Source organism: Tenebrio molitor, chromosome 4 (genome assembly GCF_963966145.1).
Source record: "Tenebrio molitor chromosome 4, icTenMoli1.1, whole genome shotgun sequence".
Classification (NCBI taxonomy): Eukaryota; Metazoa; Arthropoda; class Insecta; order Coleoptera; family Tenebrionidae; genus Tenebrio; species Tenebrio molitor.
This window is the reverse complement of record NC_091049.1, coordinates 27,982,944-28,005,136: the sequence shown is the minus strand read 5'-3', so window position 1 is coordinate 28,005,136 and position 22,193 is coordinate 27,982,944. Positions and strand designations below refer to the sequence as shown.

Sequence of the window (22,193 nt, the reverse complement as noted above, 5' to 3'; positions counted from 1 at the left end):
AAATGACGCTGTATTTAGCGGGGCCTACCAAATCATTTATTGCACACAACACATCAAATTTCAAATGTACATGCTCAGCGCACTCATCGAGAATAGAGCTGGGCCGATACCGATACTCAGTATCGGTTATCGGCCGATACTGCAGGCCTTCAGATACGTGCCGATACCAAAAAACTTTCAGATACTTTTATCTGAAAAATATCTGAATTTAATTGAGCAACCGGCAAGCCGGAAAGCGCCCACGCTGGTTTTCCAAGAAAACTGGCTAGACAATAACTTGTGGACGTGTTACACTTACAGTGGCGTTTTCAGTGGTGTTTGGAATCTGGATGCATGCTGGTTGATCTTAATTTTGTAAGTTGTGACTTAGGTTTAGGTACTAATTAGTCTTTATACTTTATTACTTATTACTTGTTAGTATTACAAGTTTGAAAATGTCGCACGTGTGGAAGCACTTTACAAAAACAACCGACAAGAACAAGAGTAACACAGTAAAGTGCAACTATTGTGGAAATCAGTATTCGAGAGGAGGTAATAACAGTGGTAATTTTAATACTTCCAATTTGACGAAACATTTAAAGCGATGCTCCAAATATAACACAGAAATATCAGCAGGTAGGATAGCCTATTAAACATTAATAATTTGAATGATTAAGTTGATTTTACCTGACATATCGTAGTTATTATTAGTTATTATTTATTTTAGCTATCAAAAGAAGCTTAAGTAGTGCCCAAACTTCTCAATCTCAAACTTTACATTCTAAATTTGATGCTCACAATGCAGAACTAGAAGAAGTAAACCCACACGATGCTGACGACGCCCAAATGGAAGATGACCCAACTACCAATTTGTTTGTGCCTGAAGGTAACAATTTTTATTGACAGTGAGATGTTATATTTTTTTATTTTGCCTTTTGTTTTGATTCAGAATCAGATCATGATGATAATATGTCTTTATTATCGTTGCCGTCTATTGCTAGTACAAGTTCTGTTACTCTCACTACTGAGAGCAGGGATACAACTGTCATGCAACCTACTTTGCAAACATTCCTAAACAGAACAAAAAAATTTGACATTAATAATCCAAAGGCACAAGCTATCCATAATGCCATTACTAGGATGATTTGTACAGAATCACTTCCCTTCAACTTTGTCGAATCCGATGGCTTTAAACATTTAATTAACAAATTATGTCCTAAGTACCAAATACCAAATCGCAAATATTTTCCCGATAAGGTTGTACCCAAATTGTATCGACGAGCTAAAGAAAAACTTCGGGAACATCTGAATACTGTCACCGCATTTGGTTTTGCCGTCACCACAGACATTTGGACAGCTAAAGGCAATCACGACTATATTAGCGTAAACGCACATTTCATTGATAATACTTTAAAAAAAAATCATGTCGTGTTGGATGTAATTGGCTTTGAAGGAGCAACACACAATGCGGTTTCAGTAGCCGAGAACCTAAGAGAAGCTTTCAGAGAATGGGGTATAGAACAACGGGTGAAAATTGTACTTTCCGATAACGCCGCTAACATGAAAGCCGCGATGAGACAGTTACACTTAGAAAATATAGGTTGTACCGTACACACCTTGCGATTGTGAATTCTGGATGCCTTAATAATTTTGGGTCTATTAAAACTATGCTGCATTCAGCAAGAGCAATAGTAACACACTTTAAATATTCAGTTTCTTCAATGAAATCCCTTCATTCTGCACAAAAAACGTTAGGAATGAAGCAGAAGACTTTGCTACAAGATGAACCAACAAGATGGGACTCCACTTATATGTATAATGTTGGAGAGATTATGGGATCAGAAGAGCGCTATTTCTATGGTTTCATCATCTGCTAATTTTAAAAATATGAGTAGGGCTGAGTGGTCACTAGCAGAAAATGTACTAAAAATTCTAAAGCATTTTTATGAGGCAACTAAAAGTTTTAGCAAACATAGTTCGGGTCTGTCTGATGTATGGGCTTTAATAGAATCACTAAAAACCATAATGAAAGATTATTTGACTGAAGATGATGCTGATACAGATGTTACAGCGGCAACGAAGGAAATTTCATCCCAAATCTCTAAGAGGTTTGGCGAAATAAAAAACAACGAAACATATATTCTAGCCACTGCTTTAGACCCACGCTACAAAGCGCAACTATTTTCAGATGAAACAAAAGACGAGCTTAAAGATTTGTTGAAGGAGAATTACCCTTTGCGTTATGCTGATGATCATGAAAGATCACCACAACAGTATCAAGAGTTTAATACTCTTGATAAAACCGAGGAAGCGGGCACAATTACATTATTTTCTGTTACCAAAAAATTACTTCTTTCTAAAAACAAATCAGACGAACATTCAACCGGTACAACTAGCAAAAATAAAAATATTGATCGCGATATTGAAAATGAAATCTCCGTATATTTACATGAGAGGACAGAACCATTGGAGTCAGATCCAGTGGAATTCTGGAAAAAGGAAATAAGGTTCCCTCATTTAAAGAAACTAGCCGCATATAACCTAGCTATTCCAGCTGGTTCCGTATTTTCCGAACAAATATTTTCGGAAACCGGCTGTATTGTAACGAGTAAGAGGACGAGTTTGACTGCAGAACATGTGAAACAATTGATTTTCCTTAAAAAGAATTGGATGATCTTGGAAAAATAGGCAAAGGATTTTAAATTTTTCGCAAAATATTGAAGGAGAATTACCCTTTGCGTTATGCTGATTTAAATTTAACTATTTTATTTTATTTTTCATTATTGTGTACCTTTAATATTCCTACACCCATAATTTAGAAATGTGTTTTTGTTTTAATCTTCATTCTTCATTTGTGTAATAAAATAAAATTAAATATATTAATTTATTTATCCATAATCCATTTTTCTGTTTCATTTACTACTCAATCTAGTTCAAGAATAATGGTTTTTACATGATATTTACATTGTGATGTAAAAACAAGGTGAAATAAAATTTCAGATGCATTTATCTGAAGTATCGGTATCTGAAAGCTAGTATCGGAGTATCGGTATCGGTATCTGAAATTCCGGTATCGGCCCAGCTCTAATCGAGAAGCTAGGTCGTGATGTGGAAGATTCACACGATCTCATTCGTGATGAAGTTTATTAAGAAGAGATTGAGTCAAAGCTGAAGATGATAATAGACAGACACTGCGATTTTATTCGGTAACGCTTTAAACACACTTTTGTAACAATTACTGTTTCCACACATTTTCTCGTCAAGTTTAACTATCAAATCACTAATTGTTGTTTACATTGGTATCTAAAATTATCAAAAATGTCTTACGTGCTTATGTTTCAGACCAATAATTGGGTTAGAAAATTGTCTAGCGTTGTTGAATTATTAGACCAAAAATATCAACTGATATGCTTTTTGTAGTGTTATTATCAGTATCACACTACAGGGTGTTTCCTAAAAAATGCTGCAAACCGTAACTCCATTATTTATTGTCAAATTTTAATAAACAAAAAAGGCAATACAATGGTTAAAAAACATTACAAAATGACTGCATTTTTTATTTTTCCAACATTAATTATTAGGTAGGTCAAATAAGTGTCAACTTTCTTTTTTTAAATGGAAACATATGTTTTTTATTTTTATTCTGGTTAAAATTTTTTTTATGATTTCAATGATATCTAACACGTTGACTTTTGTGAAATAAATATTTAGGAAAATAAATAAAAATTTATATTAAGTATAACATAATTACATAAACATTTTTGTTTTATAATACAAAAATTTCCGATAATATTGCGGAATCTGGAAAAGTGCCCCGAATGCTTGCAGCGTTTCCACACGTTGAATGGCAAGGGAAATCCTCTCGAAAAGGAATTTCTTTGATTTTGAATCGCCTGATTCCGCGATAAGTCGGTTTCCGATGACATTAATGAAATCGATGGCTTCTTTGCACCAAGGGCCTAAGGTTTCAAATGCTAAACCTTTAAACACGTATTTTGACGAAATGATTGAACTATATTTGCTATGTTTGCGTTTGCAAGCCATTTCAGCGGCAAAACCTGAGACTTCAGATGATTTCAATACGTAACTGTCTGCAAGTGTATCTACAACAGTAACGTCCCAAACCAAAGGTTGACCTTTAATCCACGGTACTAAAGTCATCCCATCTGGGCGTTTTCCGTCATCCCGAGACAGTCCGTTTGGTTCTAAAGTTGAATTCACATGAATTGAAGTTAAAGACCGATTGATAATGGAATTAATTTCAGTGTGTCTTGAAAATCTACCACTGCTTTTGAAACAACTTAGACCGTGGGTGCCAATTTCGTCAACTTTCGCATTGCATTTGCAAATATGAGGTGTACAAAGATTACAACCCAATCTTAAACCAATACAAACTTGGAAGGAAGTGTTATCTAAAAGAGTACCAATATTAGGAGAAGGTATTGCATGTAACCAAGATCCTGATTCTCTGCATTGCAAAGCTTTAAAACGAGCCAAGTCTCTAGGTGAATTAAAGATTAAGTCATTGGCAATTATTCCTTTGATATTAATATTATCACAATTTTTCTGAAATTGTGGAATTGTTGGTATTTCGTTCTCATTTGCTACACCCCAGGCTGCTAAAGCTTCATCATAATGGTGAATATTAAGCTCATTATCCTTTGAGTTTAGTAATAAAGAAACAAGCTTTTTAACCCCATTAATTGAAGATAGGAAAGCAGGGAGGCAAATATCGGAAATGCGACGAATTCCCAGACCACCAAATCTAATCGGTAAAGTGGACTGACGCCATTGTAAATCAGTTAAACGTAAATTAAGTATTCTCTCTAAACAAGACTTTAAAGAAGAATCAATTGAATTAACATAATTAGAAAATTTCCAAAATGGAGTTGTTCTTAATAAAAAATTAAATTTTGGTATGAAAAGACAGTTTTTGATTAAAGTATAAGCCACGTGTCTGTTAAGGAGTTCAGCTTTGTTTAAAAGATTTTCAACTGTAATTATAGTTTTTTCGACGGTGTTTTTGAAACCTTGGTCAAAGATTGGAGAGCCTAAAAGAGATAAACTTTCTCGGTCACAGATTTTAATGCCTGGTGCTAAATTTTGAAATTCCTTTATGACTTTTAAATCTGTGTCTCCAGAACAGCAAAAGATCTCGCATTTGTTAAAGTTTAATTCAAGGCCAATTTCCTGAGATAAATTTATAACTTTCTTAAAGTCGGATAAAACTACTTCTGGGTAATCAGCTAAGGTTCCATCATCTAAATACCATATATTCATTTGAGAATCCAAAGATAAAATAATTGGTTGAATGGCAAGACTAAAAATCATGGGACCGCAGGGATCTCCTTGCTGAGCTCCAACAGAAGAAGAAATTAAATGATTACCGAAAAATAAAGTTGAAGGATTTCTATAGCATTGATAAAGATAAAGGTAAAGAAGTGGGGTATGACATTGGACTTCTTTCAGAATACAATCCCGTTCGACTGAGTTAAAGGCATTTTTGAAATCTAATTTAAGAAGAACTTTGCCACGGTTTTGATCGTTATTAACAAAGGTTCGTGTGGTATGAATTGCTGCTTCGCATCCTAGTTTAGTTGCAACTCCAAGTTGGTGTGGAGATAAATACGAATTTACAATATTTCGACTTTGAAAACAGGCTAGCTTTGAGGTCAATCTTCGCAAACAGTTTCCGATAGCGATCGGTCTAATTCCTCCATCTTTTTTGTTAAGGGCACATAAAGACGCGCCATACAATAAATGGCAGATTTCTGAAGGAAGTTGCCCAGATAATAAAAAATTGCACAGTTTGGTTAAAGCTCTTAGTGCCTTCTGACCTGCTTCACCCGCTGACAAAGATATGATATCTTTCAAGTATTGTGGTCTCATGCCATCTGAACCTGGTGAAGAACCGGCAGGAAATGAATTGATAGCTTCTCGAACGTTTTGCTCATTGACTATTAAACTAATGTCTCCTGGTTTGAAAGGGTCTGGGAAAAAAAGTTCGCGAGATGGTGAAGGATGTTTTTTTTTAAGTTCTTCAGCAACATCTTCGTTGAATGAAGCTAATGAGTCATCCGAGGACAATAATAATTTACCAGCTCCTCTGATATCAAAATCGGCTACTTTTGCTTCTACTTTCTTAGCTAATGATAAATTTGTACGTTTCTTAGAACCAGTTCGTATTTGAGGTACTTCAAAATTAGAAAGATTTTCTTTTATATGCTTATTCAACGACTTATCAGATTTCTCTGCTACATTGAAAGCTCTATACGAAAAAAGCAAAAGATTCTCAAAGGATGATAATGATTTGGTCGAAAGACAATTATTAATAATGTAACTTAATTTATCTGCAGCTAAATGTCTGCAAGCTTTTGGAATTCTTCTAATAGTTGGTAACTGAAGTTTCAAATTAATTAGCAATTTTGTTATTGAATCGGTTGAAGAAGAAGTAGAAAAAGTTGATAGATTATTATCGACATGATACTTATCTACGTGAATTTTCAATCTGTAATTATCCTTAAATGATTTTCCAGGACATAGAGTACAACGTAATCGTTGAGATCCATCAGGTTGACTATCTTGTGATCCGGGTTGTTTCTCATAGTCCATGGAAGTAGGTATAGATTGATGGATTGTTTCATTTTTCCTTCTTGTTTTATCAATTTTTGAGGAAAATGATTCACACAAAAAAGATTGTCCCATAATAAAAATTTTATTCATATATTTATTTTATTTTCTTGAATTTTTATTGGATAAAAGGCAACATGTTAGACATCATTGAAATCAAAAAGAAACTCTACCAGAATAAAAATAAAAAAATATGTTTCGAATTAAAAAAAAATATTGAGACTAATTTGACATAAGAATTATGTAATGTTGAAAAAAGTCGTTTTGTAGTGTTTTCTTAACCATTTAATTTTTTTTTTTGCTTATTAAAATCGTAAAATAAATAACGGAGCTACGGCTTGTTTAAGAAACAGCCTATATATAAAAGTGTCCAAGTTGTGGTACTAGGTAATGCATAAAGTGCATAATATTTTTTTGCATATCGTAATGAAAGTGGCACTGTTTTACACGCAAAATCGTAGTGAAAGTAGCACTTTTTTTGCACGAAAAATCGTAGTGAAAGTAGTACTTTTTTGCACCATTTTATTCCGTCTCCTTGGAGATGATTATTAAAGCATACCTATTATTTTTGTAATTTTTCATAAATCTTTTTAGACCAAATTTCTCAACTTTTTTAGATATGCAAAAAAATAGTTTGTACAACACGTTATGAAAGTCTATTTTCTTCACTTATTTGCTTGATTAACCCGGGCTACGCCCTCGTTAATCAATCTGCAAATACAGTGAAAATGTCTTACTTGCTTTCTTTTCATAAAAAGCGCAGAAATATAAATCTTGGACTTTATGGTCGACATTTTCAATGTTATAGAGGTCTCCAGATTTTTTCGGAAGCAAGTCTTGTTTTTCAGCGCTTGCTTCGTCTGCAATGTCCGGCGGCGTATCAGTCATCGCTTCGTCAATTTCACTGTCGCTATCGACTCCGTCAACGTTCATTTTCTTACTTTCTCGCCAAATAACCACTACCAGAAGTAAACGATACATCACTTGCAATTTGGTTAGGTAAATTTAACTGTCAAATATTCGTTTCTTTTCAGTTGGTTTACTCGGTTTTGTCGGTTTCGTTGTTAACTTACTGTCACAAGACATGTTGTGGAACCCGTTCCTCGCTGGGCTCGTCGTGCCTTAAACGCTTAAACCAAAAGACTGTCTTGTGCAACTCCTATAACACTAAACTAATTTATTGGAAAATTTTATGCCACAACTTTGTTTCTATCACATCATGTGAATCAATTTGTTTGAGCTACTTCCGTAAAATCAATACAACAATTATTTATTTCTTGTCACTCCAAGACATCACCATTGCGATGACGTCAAAATAATGTATATATTTCTTGTTTGTAGATGGAAAAACAACACTTTGATGCTGATGAGTAAGTTTATAATACCATTTACCATTGGTGGTATCGTTATTGGCATAAGCATTGTACTTTCATTTTTGCAAGTAAGTTTTAATCATTCATGATGAAGGCCTTATCATCTCGTTTCATTGTGATTCGATCTACTTATTTATTTTATGGCGTTTTAAATCTTAATAAAGCACTAGTGCGGTCTTCATCAATATAGGCCGTATGTATATTTTTAGATTGAAAATTAGCATTTTTAATAGGTAAGACATTAACTAATTTAGTATGAAGAAATTTTATATAACTATTTTTTCTTTGACTCTAACGTTGGCAAATTCATTAAGAAATTGGCATGATTCTGAGGACAGATTTCTTTTTGTAGCTGATTACATTTTTATTGTGTTGATTATCATTTATTCTTGCTAATTTTGTACATTGTAGGAAGTGATTTTGTGGTATTTTTTTGTGATAGCCCTTGCTGTCTTTTCTACCATGTTAAGTTTAATTGCAGCTGCGCAATCTTTACAGGACGAGGTAAAGTAACGACCTGTTCAGAACGCAATGTAAAATCATATTTGCAGTCGGAGACTATGTTTCTAAAATAAGTGACAACGAATTGGTATAATTGGAACACCAGAAACAGAAAGACATTGGTTCTGATTCTGATGAATGCCGCCAATCCCATCCAAGCGAAATTTTCGGAAGGTTTCATCGTAAATTTTAAACTTGATGTTTGTGAGTCACATTTTGGAACGTTTTCTGGACTATTTTCATTGTGTTTATCTTCACAGATATTCAAGGCTGTCTACTCTGCTCTGTCGATCCTTATAAACGTCGCATACAATAGAACTTAAAACAGACATACGTTCAATGATGCACAGACTACTCCAAATGGATTCGTTTCTTACCCAAGAAATAGGCACATACGTCTTTGATGTTTTTGAAACTTTCTCCTATTTAAGATAGTTAGGTACACTAGTATTTAAAATCAAGCACAGAAGATTTAGGCTAAAATTGAAAGTAAAATTGCATTTTGCAAAATTAAGAAAAATTGTTGGCTATTTAAAACAATTTACAGAAAATTGTTTGATGTAACAATAAAGACGGAACAATAGAAGGATTAGCTTCAATAATTTGTAGGTTTTCATTCGCGTAATGGGTGGAGTACCACATGGGTCGCGTGTGGGTCCGACGTTCTTCTGTCTTCTCCCATTGATTTATTCAGAATTCCGTCGTGCTCCACTTTTGTTCTGTGCGACTGATTCAAACCTGTTTCTCTAAACAACACAAAACATACATATTGTCATTTATGAATTGTAGGATGTTGGCAATAAAACCATAAAAGGTTTTGATTCGAATACGGATTTGCTTTTCTCTTTCAGAACGATAAATACGTTGATTGTTTAACACTACAACACTATTTGTTTAAAACTGATCAAATAAATATTGTAAAATAAAATTGATGTTATGGTTTTTCATCCCTAGTCACAAAATTATCTCGTGGAATCACATACGAAAGAAAATATAATGTCTGTTTTTTGAAAAAAATAAGATTGGCGCCTCAGGCAAAGACTAAAAGTTTTATTAATTATTAATTTTTTAATGAAGCTCTGCAATCCTGCTTTTTTGTGAAAAAGATGACATTGGTCAAAAACGATGACAGATAAGTATTGAAAAAAGGACATTCTAAATTTAAAATTTAACATAGAATCGAAATTTGAAATCAAAATGGGGCCTCGTTCCGATCACCTCAATCACTAAAAAGTTGCTGTTTACAGATTTTTTCCAACATAACTCTCGATTGTCCACGTTAACAATAATAATCATAATTGGGGAAACCATTGAACACATCTTCCTTCTTGCACCGTTTTGGCTCAAAGCGAATATAAGAAACGTCATGATATATTCGCCAGAATTATACACACGAATTTAGCTGTTAAATTCAATTTATTAAAGAATACACAACCACATTATAGTTATACACCAGAAAGTTGTTTGGAAAATGGCAATTACAAATTATATTTTGATCGCACAGTTTTAACTGACATTCATATTCAGCATAACAGACCAGACATTATTATTTTAAATAAACAACAAAAGCGAACTTTTTTTTCCAGGACGCTTTCAAACCAGGAGAATTTTCTTTAATAGTCAATGAGCAATTCCTTTCCTGTCGGTTCTTCACCAGGTTTAGATGCCATGAAACCACAATACTTGAAAGATATTATATCTTTGTCAGCGGGTGAAGCAGGTCAGCAGGGACTAAGAGGTTAACAAATCTTTTTTATTGTCTGACCAACTTCCTTCAGAAATTTGTCATTTATTATATGGTGCGTCTTTATGTGCCCTTCATAAGAAAGATAGACGGATTAGACCGATCGCTACAGGAAACTGTTTACGAAGATTGACTTCAAAGCTAGCCCCCAGCAAGGAGATCCTTGCGGTCCTATGATTTTTAGCCTTGCCATTCAACCACTTATTTTATTTTTGGATTCTCAACTGAATATTTGGTATTTAGATGATGGAACCTTAGCTGATTACCCAGAAGTAGTTTTGTCCGACTTTAAGAAAGTTATCAATTTATCCAGAAAAATTGGTCTTGAATTAAACTTTAACAAATGCGAGATCTTTTGCTGTTCTGGAGACATAGATTTAAAAGTCATATAGGAATTTCAAAATTTAGCACCAGGTATTAAAATTTGTGACCGAGGAGGTTTATCTCTTTTAGGCTCTCCAATCTTTGACCAAGATTTCAAAAACACTGTCGAAAAAACTATAATTACAGTTGAAAATCTTTTAAACAAAGCTGAACTCCTTAGCAGACACGTGGCTTATACTTTAATCAAGAACTGTCGTTTCATACCAAAATTTAATTTTTTATTAAGAACAACTCCTTTTTTGGAAATTTTCTAATTATGTTGATTTAATTGATTCTTTTTTCAAGTCTTCCTTGGAAAGAATATGTTTACGTTTACCTGATTTACAATTGAGTCAGTCCACGTTACGTTTTGAAAACTTTTGAAATTTCAGGTTTTGCCGCTGAAATGGTTTGCAAACGCAAACATAGCAAACATAGTTCAACTATTTCGTCAAATTACATATTTAAAGGGTTAGGCTTTGACACCTAGGCCCAAAGAACCCATCGATTTCATTAATGTCATCGGAAATCCTTTTCGAGAGGATTTCCCTTGCTATTCAACGTGGAAACGCTGCAAGCATTGGGGGCACTATTCCAGATTCCGCATTATTATCGGAAATTTTTGTATTGTAAACCAAAAATGTTATGTACCTACTTACGAATAAATCTAATTTCCATAATAGAGCACTGACTGACGAAACTTCGATAAATAGTGAAAAACTCGACTGGTTCATTATCAAGTGTATTGATTAATCGAATTAGGAGACAATTACGAATAATAGTTCCGAAGTAGAATCAATTTCGACAGTTAGTTGTGATCGTTTGTTGAAGACTGTTTCTTTGAAATTAAATGATGAATCCAAAACGAATGAATTGTAAGTTTGTTAAATATAAATAAACAAATTCTTGTGGAATATTTTCAGATGACTGCCTAAAACCACTCCGTGTGATAGGCAGCAGCATTTACCAATTCACATTTGTCAAATGCTTGCTGAAGGTAACGCTCATCACCCACTCGATACTCTTACTCCTTCGGCTTTATTACTTCTTTCAAACACCTGACATAGAAGACCTGATTAAATACGGACCACTCTTCTTGCTAACGTGTTATGTAATTTGCACCGACAAGTGTCACACATGTATGCAAGAAATTATTTCAGGGCGCCTTTGTGTTCACCGTTCTCTTGCTCAAAAACCACTTGGTCGATGATGTTATGAACATTCTAGACTTGTGGGACATCAGTTCGGCCGGAAACGACGTCAAACGGAGAATCCTAAGTGAATCGAGGAAGATTAACACGTTCGTCGTGATCAACACAGCCCTACCTCTGCTGTTTGTCACCCAAATGCTGTCTTCACGTGACAACGACAGCGAAGAGATTTTTGTTCAATACATTTTCGACAAGTGGTGTCCCCGTCAAGCGAATTTTTGGGTTCTCATTTTCAAAATGACGACGTATTTATCGGGTTTTGCGATGGTGGCACACTCCTATCAAGTCATCTATTGCACACAACACATCAAATTTCAAATATACATGATTAGCGTACTCATCGAGAGACTGGGTAGTGATGTTGAGGATTCGGAGGATCTCATTCGTAATGAAGTTTATCAAAAACAAATTGAGTCGAAGCTGAAGATAATAATAGACAGACACTGCGATCTTATTCGGTAATGCTTTTGAAAGATTTTTTCTCTTCTACTTTCTTTACATCAATAATTCTTGTTCACTTTTTCATCTAAAATGTTAATGGGGTTGGAAATTTGTTTAGTGTAATGTATATATTTCTTGTTTGTAGATGGAAAAGTAACTCTTTGATGCTGATGAGTAATTTTATAGTACCCTTTGTCATTTTGGGAATCGTTGCCGGCACAAGTATTGTACTTTCATTTTTGCAAGTAAGTAGTCATCATAATAAATATTTAAACGCAACGTTCGCAAAATCAGTAAGAAATTGACAAGCAAAGAAGATAGATTTCTCCTTACAGCTGATTACATTTTGACAAAAATTTTGCTAATTGTAGGAAGTAATTTTGTGGCGCTCTTTCGTGGCAGCCGTTGCTGTACTGTCTATCATGTTGAGTATAATTACAGCTGGACAATCTTTAGAAGGCGAGGTAAACTAACGCACTGTACAGAATCTGCGGTAAAATTATTTTTGCAGTCGGAAAATATGTTACTAAAATTAGTGAATACGAATTGGTATAACTGGAACACCAGAAACAGAAAGAAATTAGTTTTGATTTTAATGAATGCTGCCAATCCAATCCATCTGAAATTTTCGGAACGTTTCATCGTAAATTTTAAAGTACTGTTGTTTGTGAGTCACATTTTGGAACATTTTCTCGTCAATTTTAATTGTGTTTAACTTCACAGATATTCCAGACTCTTTACTCTGTCATGTCGATCCTTGTAAGAGTCGCATACAATAGAAATTGAAACAAATGATGAACCAACTACTCAAAATGGATCAATTTGCGAACGGATGTTATTACTTACTTAAGATAGTTATGTAATTAGTATTAGAATGTGTTTTAAAATCTGCACAGAACAATTAGATTAAAATCTATATAAATAAAAATGTAAGTGGTCGTTTGTTCAAAATCTAAGATTTCCGAAAATTCTTCACCGATTGCTTTGAAATTTTGACACAACGTTCCATTCGAATAGGCTCGTGTTGTTATATTATTATTATCTGGATGTTACACCTGTGACAGGTAAAAACATTCTTTAGCTTGAACAGCGCCATCTATTTAAATATTAAAATAGAGTTTTAATGTACGCGAATTGGGACCGAATTGAAATGTCAAAAATTTCAAGTGAGACGGCCTTATAAACACCAAAGTGTATACGAATGAAGTTGCCATGATACTATAGTTATTTACGAACCAAGTGCGGGAAGACCATGTTCCCGCATGAGCGCATTTTTTTAAAGCACGACCGCCGAAGGAGCGAGTGCCTTTAATTAATGCGCGAATGAGCCGAAGATGTCTTCACGCAAGTGGGTCGTACAATCTTTTTTGTACGAAGATTAAATTAAATTTTTTTGTTTTAATACATTAAACATAAACGAACATAAAACCAAGTCTGGTTATTAAAAACAATTGCTTAAACGTGTTTTCTCCTTCAGATTGTTTAACACCCCAACACTATTTATTTCAAATTAACCAAATAAATATTGTGCTTAAAACAGAAGTGATGTTTTATTTTTGACACCCCTAGTCCCAAATACATCTCGTCGAATGACATTAGAAATAAAAAGTTCCAGAAAATATTTATAGTTTCTTCTTAGATTACAATGTTAAACATAGCTCATGCCAAGATGACATTTCCATTTCGTTGTTCCAAACATCGGAAACAGTAAAACGTTTTTCTCCCACCAGTCCTGTTTACCGATTTTCTAATCAAGCAATATCGATCTGGAATTACGTCCACATTAATAAGAATCATTTTGAAATAATATGTTGATTGGTCCAATTGCAAAACAACTGTCAATAATGCTTCCGAAGTAGAATTATGTGCTCTCAATTCTCTAATAAGTTTTTTTCGAACGTTTGTTCAATGCTTTTCCGACATATACAGGGTGTGTCAAAATTCAACCCACAAATTTTCAGTGCTGATTCTTTGATTAAAAATTAGATGAAAGGAAAACTGACATGGTTTCTGATAATTCTTGATTCGAAAAATTTGACATTTGACAAAGTGAAATGGTGTAAATTTATTGAAAATACATTTTTTTATAAAATACAATGGCAGAAATTTCAATATTGTTGAAAAAGCAAACAATTTTTGGCTATGCAGGGTGTCGCAAGAACTTAAATGACGCAATTCGTCTTCTGGTGGAATTGGTTGGGTTTTTTTATCTAATTTTTATTTACTTTACCGAGAAGCATCATTAGGTGTATTGATCGATCAAATTAGGAAACAATTACGAATAATATTTCCAAAGCAGAATCAATTTCGACAGTTATAGTCATGGTCTTTTGTGTTGGAGACTTTTTCTTTGAAATTAAATGATGGATCCAAATCGAATGATCTGTAAGTTTATCAAAAATTCTTGTAGAATTTTTTCAGATGACTGCTTAAAACCAGTCCGTGTGATTGGCAGCAGCATTTATCAAATCAAATTTGTCAAACACTTGGTGAAGTTAATGCTCATCACCTACTCGACACTGTTACTTCTTCAGTTTTACTACTTCTTTCAAACACCCAGCATGGAAGACCTGCTTAAGTACGGACCACTCTTCTTGCAAATGTGTTATGTAATTTTTACCCAGAGGTGTTACAATTGAATCTATGAAACGATTTCAGGCGGTCTTTGCTTTCTTTGTTCTTCTGCTCAAAAACCATATGGTCGAAAACAGCATGAACGTCATAGAGCTGTGGTTCAGCCGGAAACGACATCAAACTGAGAATATTGAGAGAGTCGAGGCAAATCAACACGTTCGTCCTGATCAACACAGCTCTATAGTTCATTTTTTAATGCTGTAGAAAAAGTCAGGCAACCCAATATACAGTCATCAAGGCTGCCTAGATACATTAAATTCATTTATAATAGATATGGATCCATGATGCCGCTAAGAATTCTGTTTGTCAAAATCTCCGTCAGTCTGACAAGGTTTTGACATTCGATAAAAAAATTTAGTTGAAATGAGAAAACGTGTTTAATAATGTGTTTAATCTAGAATTCATGAATAAAAAAAGCAGTAAGTTAGTACTTAAATAGAAACAATCATTAACGATAACTCAGACATATTATGGATTTAAAAAATCAACTCTCATCTTCGAATTCTTCCGGTTAATCCGAATCGTCATCAGACTCTCCAAGGTGTATAATCAGTGGTTCCACAGTCACTTCAATACCTACATCCAATTCCCACATCTGCTCTTCTTTATTTTAACCGTATCACCAAACTTAAGTTCCGAATGTTCATCACAGACATGTTTGTAAATGTTCAAAATCATGTTTTTCCTAATACGGATGAGGGTGACTTTTTCGGTGAACATAATTTGTTCTGTGCAGTGTGCAGCCCATCGAAAATCAAGTATAAAAACCCTTGACCAAACTAGCCTCTAAATTAATTGACAGTGACACGAATTGACATTAATGCATTTATTGTGGCATATGGCATCATGGATTGAAGTAATTTACAAAATTGAAATAGTAATCTAGTGAACTATTGAAAGTGTATATTTGGCTGCCTGACTTTTTCTACAGCATTAAAAAATGAACTATACCTCTGGTGTGGGGCACCCGTATTATGTCTTCACGTGACAACGACAGCAAACTTTATTTTTTTCAACATATTTTGGACAAGTTGTGTCCTCGTCAGGCAAATTTTTTTGTTCTCATTTTAAAAATGACGCTGTATTTAGCCGGGCTTGCGATGGAAGTACACGCCTACCAAATCATTTATTGCACAAAACACATCAAATTTCAAATGTACATGCTTAACGTACTCCTCGAGAGACTGGGTAGTGATGTTGAAGATTCCGAGAATCTCATTCGTGATGAAGTTTATCAAGAAGAGATTGAGTCAAAGCTGAAGATGATAATAGACAGACACTGCTTTAAACACACTTTTGTAACAATTACTGTTTCCACACATTTTCTCGTCAAGTTTAACTATCTTTTATTTATTCATATATTAATTTTATTTTCTTGAATTTTTATTGCATAAAAGGCAACATGTTAGACATCATTGAAATCAAAAAGAAACTCTCTACCAGAATAAAAATAAAAAAATATGTTTCGAATTAAAAAAAAATATTGACACTAATTTGACATAAGAATTATGTAATGTCGTTTTGTAGTGTTTTCTTAACCACTTTTTTTTTTTTTGCTTATTAATATCGTAAAATAAATAACGGAGCTACGGCTTGTGGCGTTTTTTAAGAAACAGCCTGTATATAAAAGTGTCCAAGTTGTGGTACTAGGTAATGCATAAAGTGCATAATATTTTTTTGCATATCGTAATGAAAGTGGCACTGTTTTACACGCAAAATCGTAGTGAAAGTAGCACTTTTTTGCACGAAAAATCGTAGTGAAAGTAGCACTTTTTTGCACCATTTTATTCCGTCTCCTTGGAGATGATTGTTAAAGCATACCTATTATTTTTGTAATTTTTCATAAATCTTTTTAGACCAAATTTCTCAACTTTTTTAGATATGCAAAAAAATAGTTTGTACAACACGTTATGAAAGTCTATTTTCTGCACTTATTTGCTTGATTAACCCCTCGTTAATCAATCTGCAAATACAGTGAAAGTCTTACTTGCTTTCTTTTCATAAAAAGCGAAGAAATATAAATCTTGGACTTTATGGTTGACATTTTCAATGTTATACAGGTCTCCAGATTTTTTCGGAAGCAAGTCTTGTTTTGCAGCGCTTGCTTCGTCTGCAATGTCCGGCGGCGTATCAGCCATCGCTTCGTCAATTTCACTGTCGCTATCGACTCCGTCAACGTTCATATTTTTACTTTCTCGCCAAAAAACCACTACCAGAAGTAAACGATGCAACACTTGCAAATAAAACAATTTGGTTAGGTAAATTTAACTGTCAAATATTCGTTTCCTTTCATTTGGTTTACTCGGTTTTGTCGGTTTCGTTGTTAACTTACTGTCACAAGACATGTTGTGGAACCCGTTCCCCGCTGGGCTCGTCGTGCCTTAAACGCTTAAACCAAAAGACTGTCTTGTGCAACTCCTATAACACTAAACTAATTTATTGGAAAATTTTATGCGACAACTTTGTTTCTATCACATCATGTGAATCAGTTTGTTTGAGCTACTTTCGTAAAATCAATACTACGATTATTTATTTCTTGTCACTCAAAGAAATCACCATTGTGAATGACATCAAAATAATGTTATTATTTCTTGTTTGTAGATGGAAAAACAACACTTTGATGCTGATGAGTAATTTTATAATACCATTTACCATTGGTGGTATCGTTATTGGCATAAGCATTGTACTTTCATTTTTGCAAGTAAGTTTTACTCATTCATGATGAAGGCCTTATCATCTCATTCATTGTGATTCCATCTACTTATTTATTTTATGGCGTTTTAAATCTTAATAAAGCACTAGTGCGGTCTTCATCAATATAGGCCGTATGTATATTTTTATATTGAAAATTAGCATTTTTAGTACGTAAGACATTAACTAATTTAGTATGAAGAAATTTTATATAACTATTTTTTCTTTGACTCTAACGTTTGCAAATTCATTAATAAATTGGCATGATTCTGAGTACAGATTTCACTTTGCAGCTGATTACATTTTGATTGTGTTGATTATCATTTATTCTTGCTAATTTTGTACATTGTAGGAAGTGATTTTGTGGCATTTTTTTGTGATAGCCCTTGCTGTCTTTTCTACCATGTTAAGTCTAATTGCAGCTGCACAATCTTTAGAGGACGAGGTAAAGTAACGACCTGTTGAGAACGCAATGTAAAATCATGTTTGCAGTTGGAGACAATGTTTCTAAAATTAGTGACAACGAATTGGTATAATTGGAACACTAGAAACAGAAAGACATTGGTTCTGATTCTGATGAATGCCGCCAATCCCATCCAAGCGAGATTTTCGGAAGGTTTCATCGTAAACTTTAAACTATTGATGTTTGTGAGTCACATTTTGGAACTTTTTCTGGACAATTTTCATTGTGTTTGTCTTCACAGATATTCAAGGCTCTCTACTCTGCTCTGTCGATCCTTGTAAAAATCGCATACAATAGAACTTAAAACAGACATACGTTCAATGATGCACAGACTACTCCAAATGGATTCGTTTCTTACCCAACAAATAGGCACATACGTCTTTGATGTTTTTGAAATTTTTTCCTATTTAAGATAGTTAGGTACACTAGTATTAGAATGTATTTGAAAATCATGCACAGTAGATTTAGGCTAAAATTGAAAGTGAAATTGCATTTTGCAAAATTCAGAAAAATGGTTGCCTATTTTTTAACAATTTACAGAAGATTGTTTGATGTAACAATGAAGACGGAACAATAGAAGGATTAGCTTCAATAATTTGTAGGTTTTCATTCGCGTAATGTGTGGAGTACCACAAGGGTCGCGTGTGGGTCCGACGTTCTTCTGTCTTCTCCCATTGATCTATTCAGAATTCCGTCGTGCTCCACTTTTGTTCTGCGCGACTGATTCAAACCTGTTTCTCGAAACAACACAAAACATACAGATTGTCATTTATGAATTGTAGGATGTTGGCAATAAAACCATAAAAGGTTTTGATTCAAATGCGGATCTGTTTTTCTCTTTCAGAACGATATATTGATTGTTTAACACGTTAACACTATTTGTTTAAATCTGATCAAATAAATATTGTAAAATAAAATTGATGTTATGGTTTTTCATCCCTAGTCACAAAATTATCTCGTGGAATCACATTCGAAAGAAAATATCATTTCTGTTTTTTGAGAAAAATAAGATTGCCACCTCAGGCAAAGATTAAAAGTTTTATTACCCCGTTCCGATCACCTGAATCACTAAATAGTTGCTGTTTACAGATTTTTTTCCAACATAACTCTTGATTGTTCACGTTAACAATAATAATCATAATTGGGGAAACCATTGAACACATCATTCCTTCTTGCACCGTTTTGGCTCAAAGCGAATATAAGAAACGTCATGATCATGATATATTCGCCAGAATTATGCACATAAATTTAGCTGTTAAATTCAATTTATTAAAGAATACACAACCACATTATACTTATACACCAGAAAGTTGTTTGGAAAATGACAATTACAAATTATATTTTGATCGAACAGTTTTAACTGACATTCATATTCAGCATAACAGACCAGACATTATTATTTTAAATAAACAACAAAAGCAAGCATATCTTTTAGATATAGCTGTTCCAAATTCAAACAGTATAAGACAGACATATAACACAAAAATTAATAAACATTTGGAGCTCTTCGTTGCTATGAGAAATCTTTGGTGTTTAGAAAAAATTTCGATTTTACCACTTATAATTTCAGCAACGGGAATAGTACCGCAATCTCTTTTTAAAGATTTTAAAAAACTGGAATTAGGGAACACATTGGTTGTTGAAATTCAAAAAGATATATTATTATACTCATGTCATATCGTGAGGAAGTTCCTTAACATTGACACAGAACATAATATAAAAACACAACATAGTCAAAATGTGGAGGGGAGACGTCGGTAATTATGTTGATTAGCACTGTACTATTACTTGATAGTAATATCCGTAATAGTGTATGTACTTCGGCAAAATTGCCGTGCCGCCGGCGCCGGGTGGTGGAGGGTTTAGAATCAATATATCAAACGAATAATTGCCAATGACTTAATTTTTAATTCACCTAGAGACTTGGCTCGTTTTAAGGCTTTGCAATGCGGAAAATCAGAATCTTGGTTAGATGCAATTCCTTCTCCTAATATTGGTAATCTTTCAGATAACACTTCCTTCCAAGTTTGTATTGGTTTAAGATTGGGTTGTAATCTTTGTGCACCTCGTATTTGCAAATGCAATGCGAAAATTGACGAAATTGGTATCCACGGTCTAAGTTGTTCAAAAAGCAGTGGTACATTTTCCAGACGCTCTGAAATTAATTCTATTATCAACCGGTCTTTGACTTCTATTCATGTTAATTCAACTTTAGAACCAAACGAACTGTCTCGGGATGATGGAAAACACCCAGATGGGATGAATTTAATACCATGGATTAAAAGCCAACCTTTAGCTATTGTAGATACACTTGCAGACAGTTACGTTTTGAAAACTTCTGAAGTTTCAGGTCTTGCCGCTGAAATGGTTGGCAAACGCAAACATAGCAAATATAGTTTAACTTTTTCGTCAAATTACATATTTAAAGGTTTAGCCTTTGAAACCTTAGGCCCTTGGTGCAAAGAAGCCATCGATTTCATTAATGTCATTGGAAATCCTTTTCGAGAAGATTTCCCTTGCTATTCAACGTGGAAACGCTGCAAGCATTCGGGGCACTATTCCAAATTCCGCATTATTATCGGAAATTTTTGTTTTGTAAACCAAAAATATTATGTACATGCGAATAAATCTAATTTCCATAATAGAGCACTGACTGACGAAACTTCGATAAACAGTAAAAGACTCGACTGGTTCATTATTAAGTGTATTGATTAAATCAAATTAGGAGACAATTATGAGTAATAGTTCCGAGGTAGAATATATTTCGGCAGTTGGTCGTGGTGTCTTCGTTGGAGACTGTTTCTTTGAAATAAAATGATTAATCCAAATCGAATGAACTGTAAGTTTAACAAAAATGAATAAACAAATTCTTGTGGAATATTTTCAGATGACTGCCTAAAACCACTCCGTGTGATTGGCAGCAGTATTTACCAATTCACATTTGTCAAACGCTTGCTGAAGCTAACGCTCATCACCCACTCGACACTCTTACTCCTTCGGCTTTATTACTTCTTTCAAACACCTAACATCGAAGACCTCATTAAATACGGTCCACTCTTCTTGCTAACGTGTTTTGTAATTTGCACCGACAAGTGTCATATTTTTATGCAAGAAATGATTTCAGGCCAACTTTGCGTTCACCGTTCTCTTGCTCAAAAACCATATGGTCGATGATGTTATGACCGTTATAGACTTGTGGGACATCAGTTCTGCCGGAAACGACGTCAAACTGAGAATTCTAAGTGAATCGAGGAAGATTAACACGTTCGTCGTGATCAACACAGCTCTACCTCTGCTGTTTGTTACCCAAATGATGTCTTCACCTGACAACGACAGCGAAACGATTTTTGTTCAACACATTTTCGACAAGTTGTGTCCCCGTCAAGCGAATTTTTGGGTTTTCATTTTCAAAATGACCATGTATTTAGCGGGTCTTGCGATGGTAGCACACGGCTATCAAGTCATCTATTGCACACAACACATCAAATTTCAAATATACATGCTTAACGTACTCGTCGAGAGACTAGGTAGTGATGCTGAGGATTCGGAGAATCTCATTCGTAATGAAGTTTATCAAAAACAAATTGAGTCTAAGCTGAAGATAATAATAGAGAGACACTGCGATCTTTTTCGGTAATGCTTTTAAAAAACACTTTTTCTCTTCTACTTTCTTTTTATCAATAATTGTTGTTCACTTTGTTATCTAAAATGTTAATGTGGTTGGAAATTTGTTTAGTGTAATGTATGTATTTCTTATTTGTAGATGGAAAAGTAACGCTTTGATGCTGATGAGTAATTTTATAGTACCCTTTGTCATTGTTGGAATCATTGCTGGCATAAGTATTGTACTTTCATTTTTGCAAGTAAGTAGTCATCATAATAAATATTTAACCACAACGTTTGCAAAATCAGTAAGAAATTGACAAACAACGAAGATAGATTTCTCCTTACAGCTGATTAGATTTTGACAAAAATTTTACAAATTGTAGGAGGTAATTTTGTGGCGTTCTTTCGTGGCAGCCGTTGCTATAATGTCTATCATGTTAAGTATAATTACAGCTGGACAATATTTAGAAGACGAGGTAAACTAACGCACAGTTCAGAATCTGAGGTAAAATTATTTTTGCAGTCGGAAAATATGTTACTAAGATTAGTCACAACGA

General features: G+C 34.0%; 2 protein-coding genes and 1 long non-coding RNA gene across 4 annotated transcripts in view; 2 read left to right on the top strand and 1 right to left on the bottom strand.

Moving 5' to 3' along the window:
• The window catches only part of LOC138127863 (ly6/PLAUR domain-containing protein 6B-like), a 161,443-nt gene that overhangs the window by 10,683 nt on the left and 128,567 nt on the right, over positions 1–22,193 (bottom strand). The window lies entirely within an intron of this gene.
• Positions 1–22,193, top strand: part of LOC138127864 (uncharacterized) — a 131,745-nt gene that overhangs the window by 45,792 nt on the left and 63,760 nt on the right. The window lies entirely within an intron of this gene.
• LOC138129633 (zinc finger BED domain-containing protein 6-like) lies at positions 95–1,888 on the top strand. 2 transcript variants are annotated; one of them, XM_069045926.1, is made up of 4 exons: positions 95–354; positions 419–615; positions 707–865; positions 929–1,888. In XM_069045926.1, exons 2-4 carry the CDS (start codon positions 435–437, stop codon positions 1,606–1,608), a joined length of 1,020 nt encoding a protein of 339 aa, XP_068902027.1. In that variant the 5' UTR covers positions 95–354; positions 419–434; the 3' UTR covers positions 1,609–1,888. The 2 variants fall into 2 exon arrangements, with proteins under 2 accessions (XP_068902027.1, XP_068902028.1); XM_069045927.1 differs by having other exon boundaries at positions 95–615.

Coding starts and splice junctions, on each gene's coding strand:
- LOC138129633 (XM_069045926.1), top strand. CDS start 435: ATGTCGCACGTGTGGAAGCACTTTACAAAAACAACCGACAAGAACAAG. Junction 616..706: donor TAACACAGAAATATCAGCAG/GTAGGATAGCCT, acceptor TATTTATTTTAG/CTATCAAAAGAAGCTTAAGT. Junction 866..928: donor CAATTTGTTTGTGCCTGAAG/GTAACAATTTTT, acceptor GTTTTGATTCAG/AATCAGATCATGATGATAAT.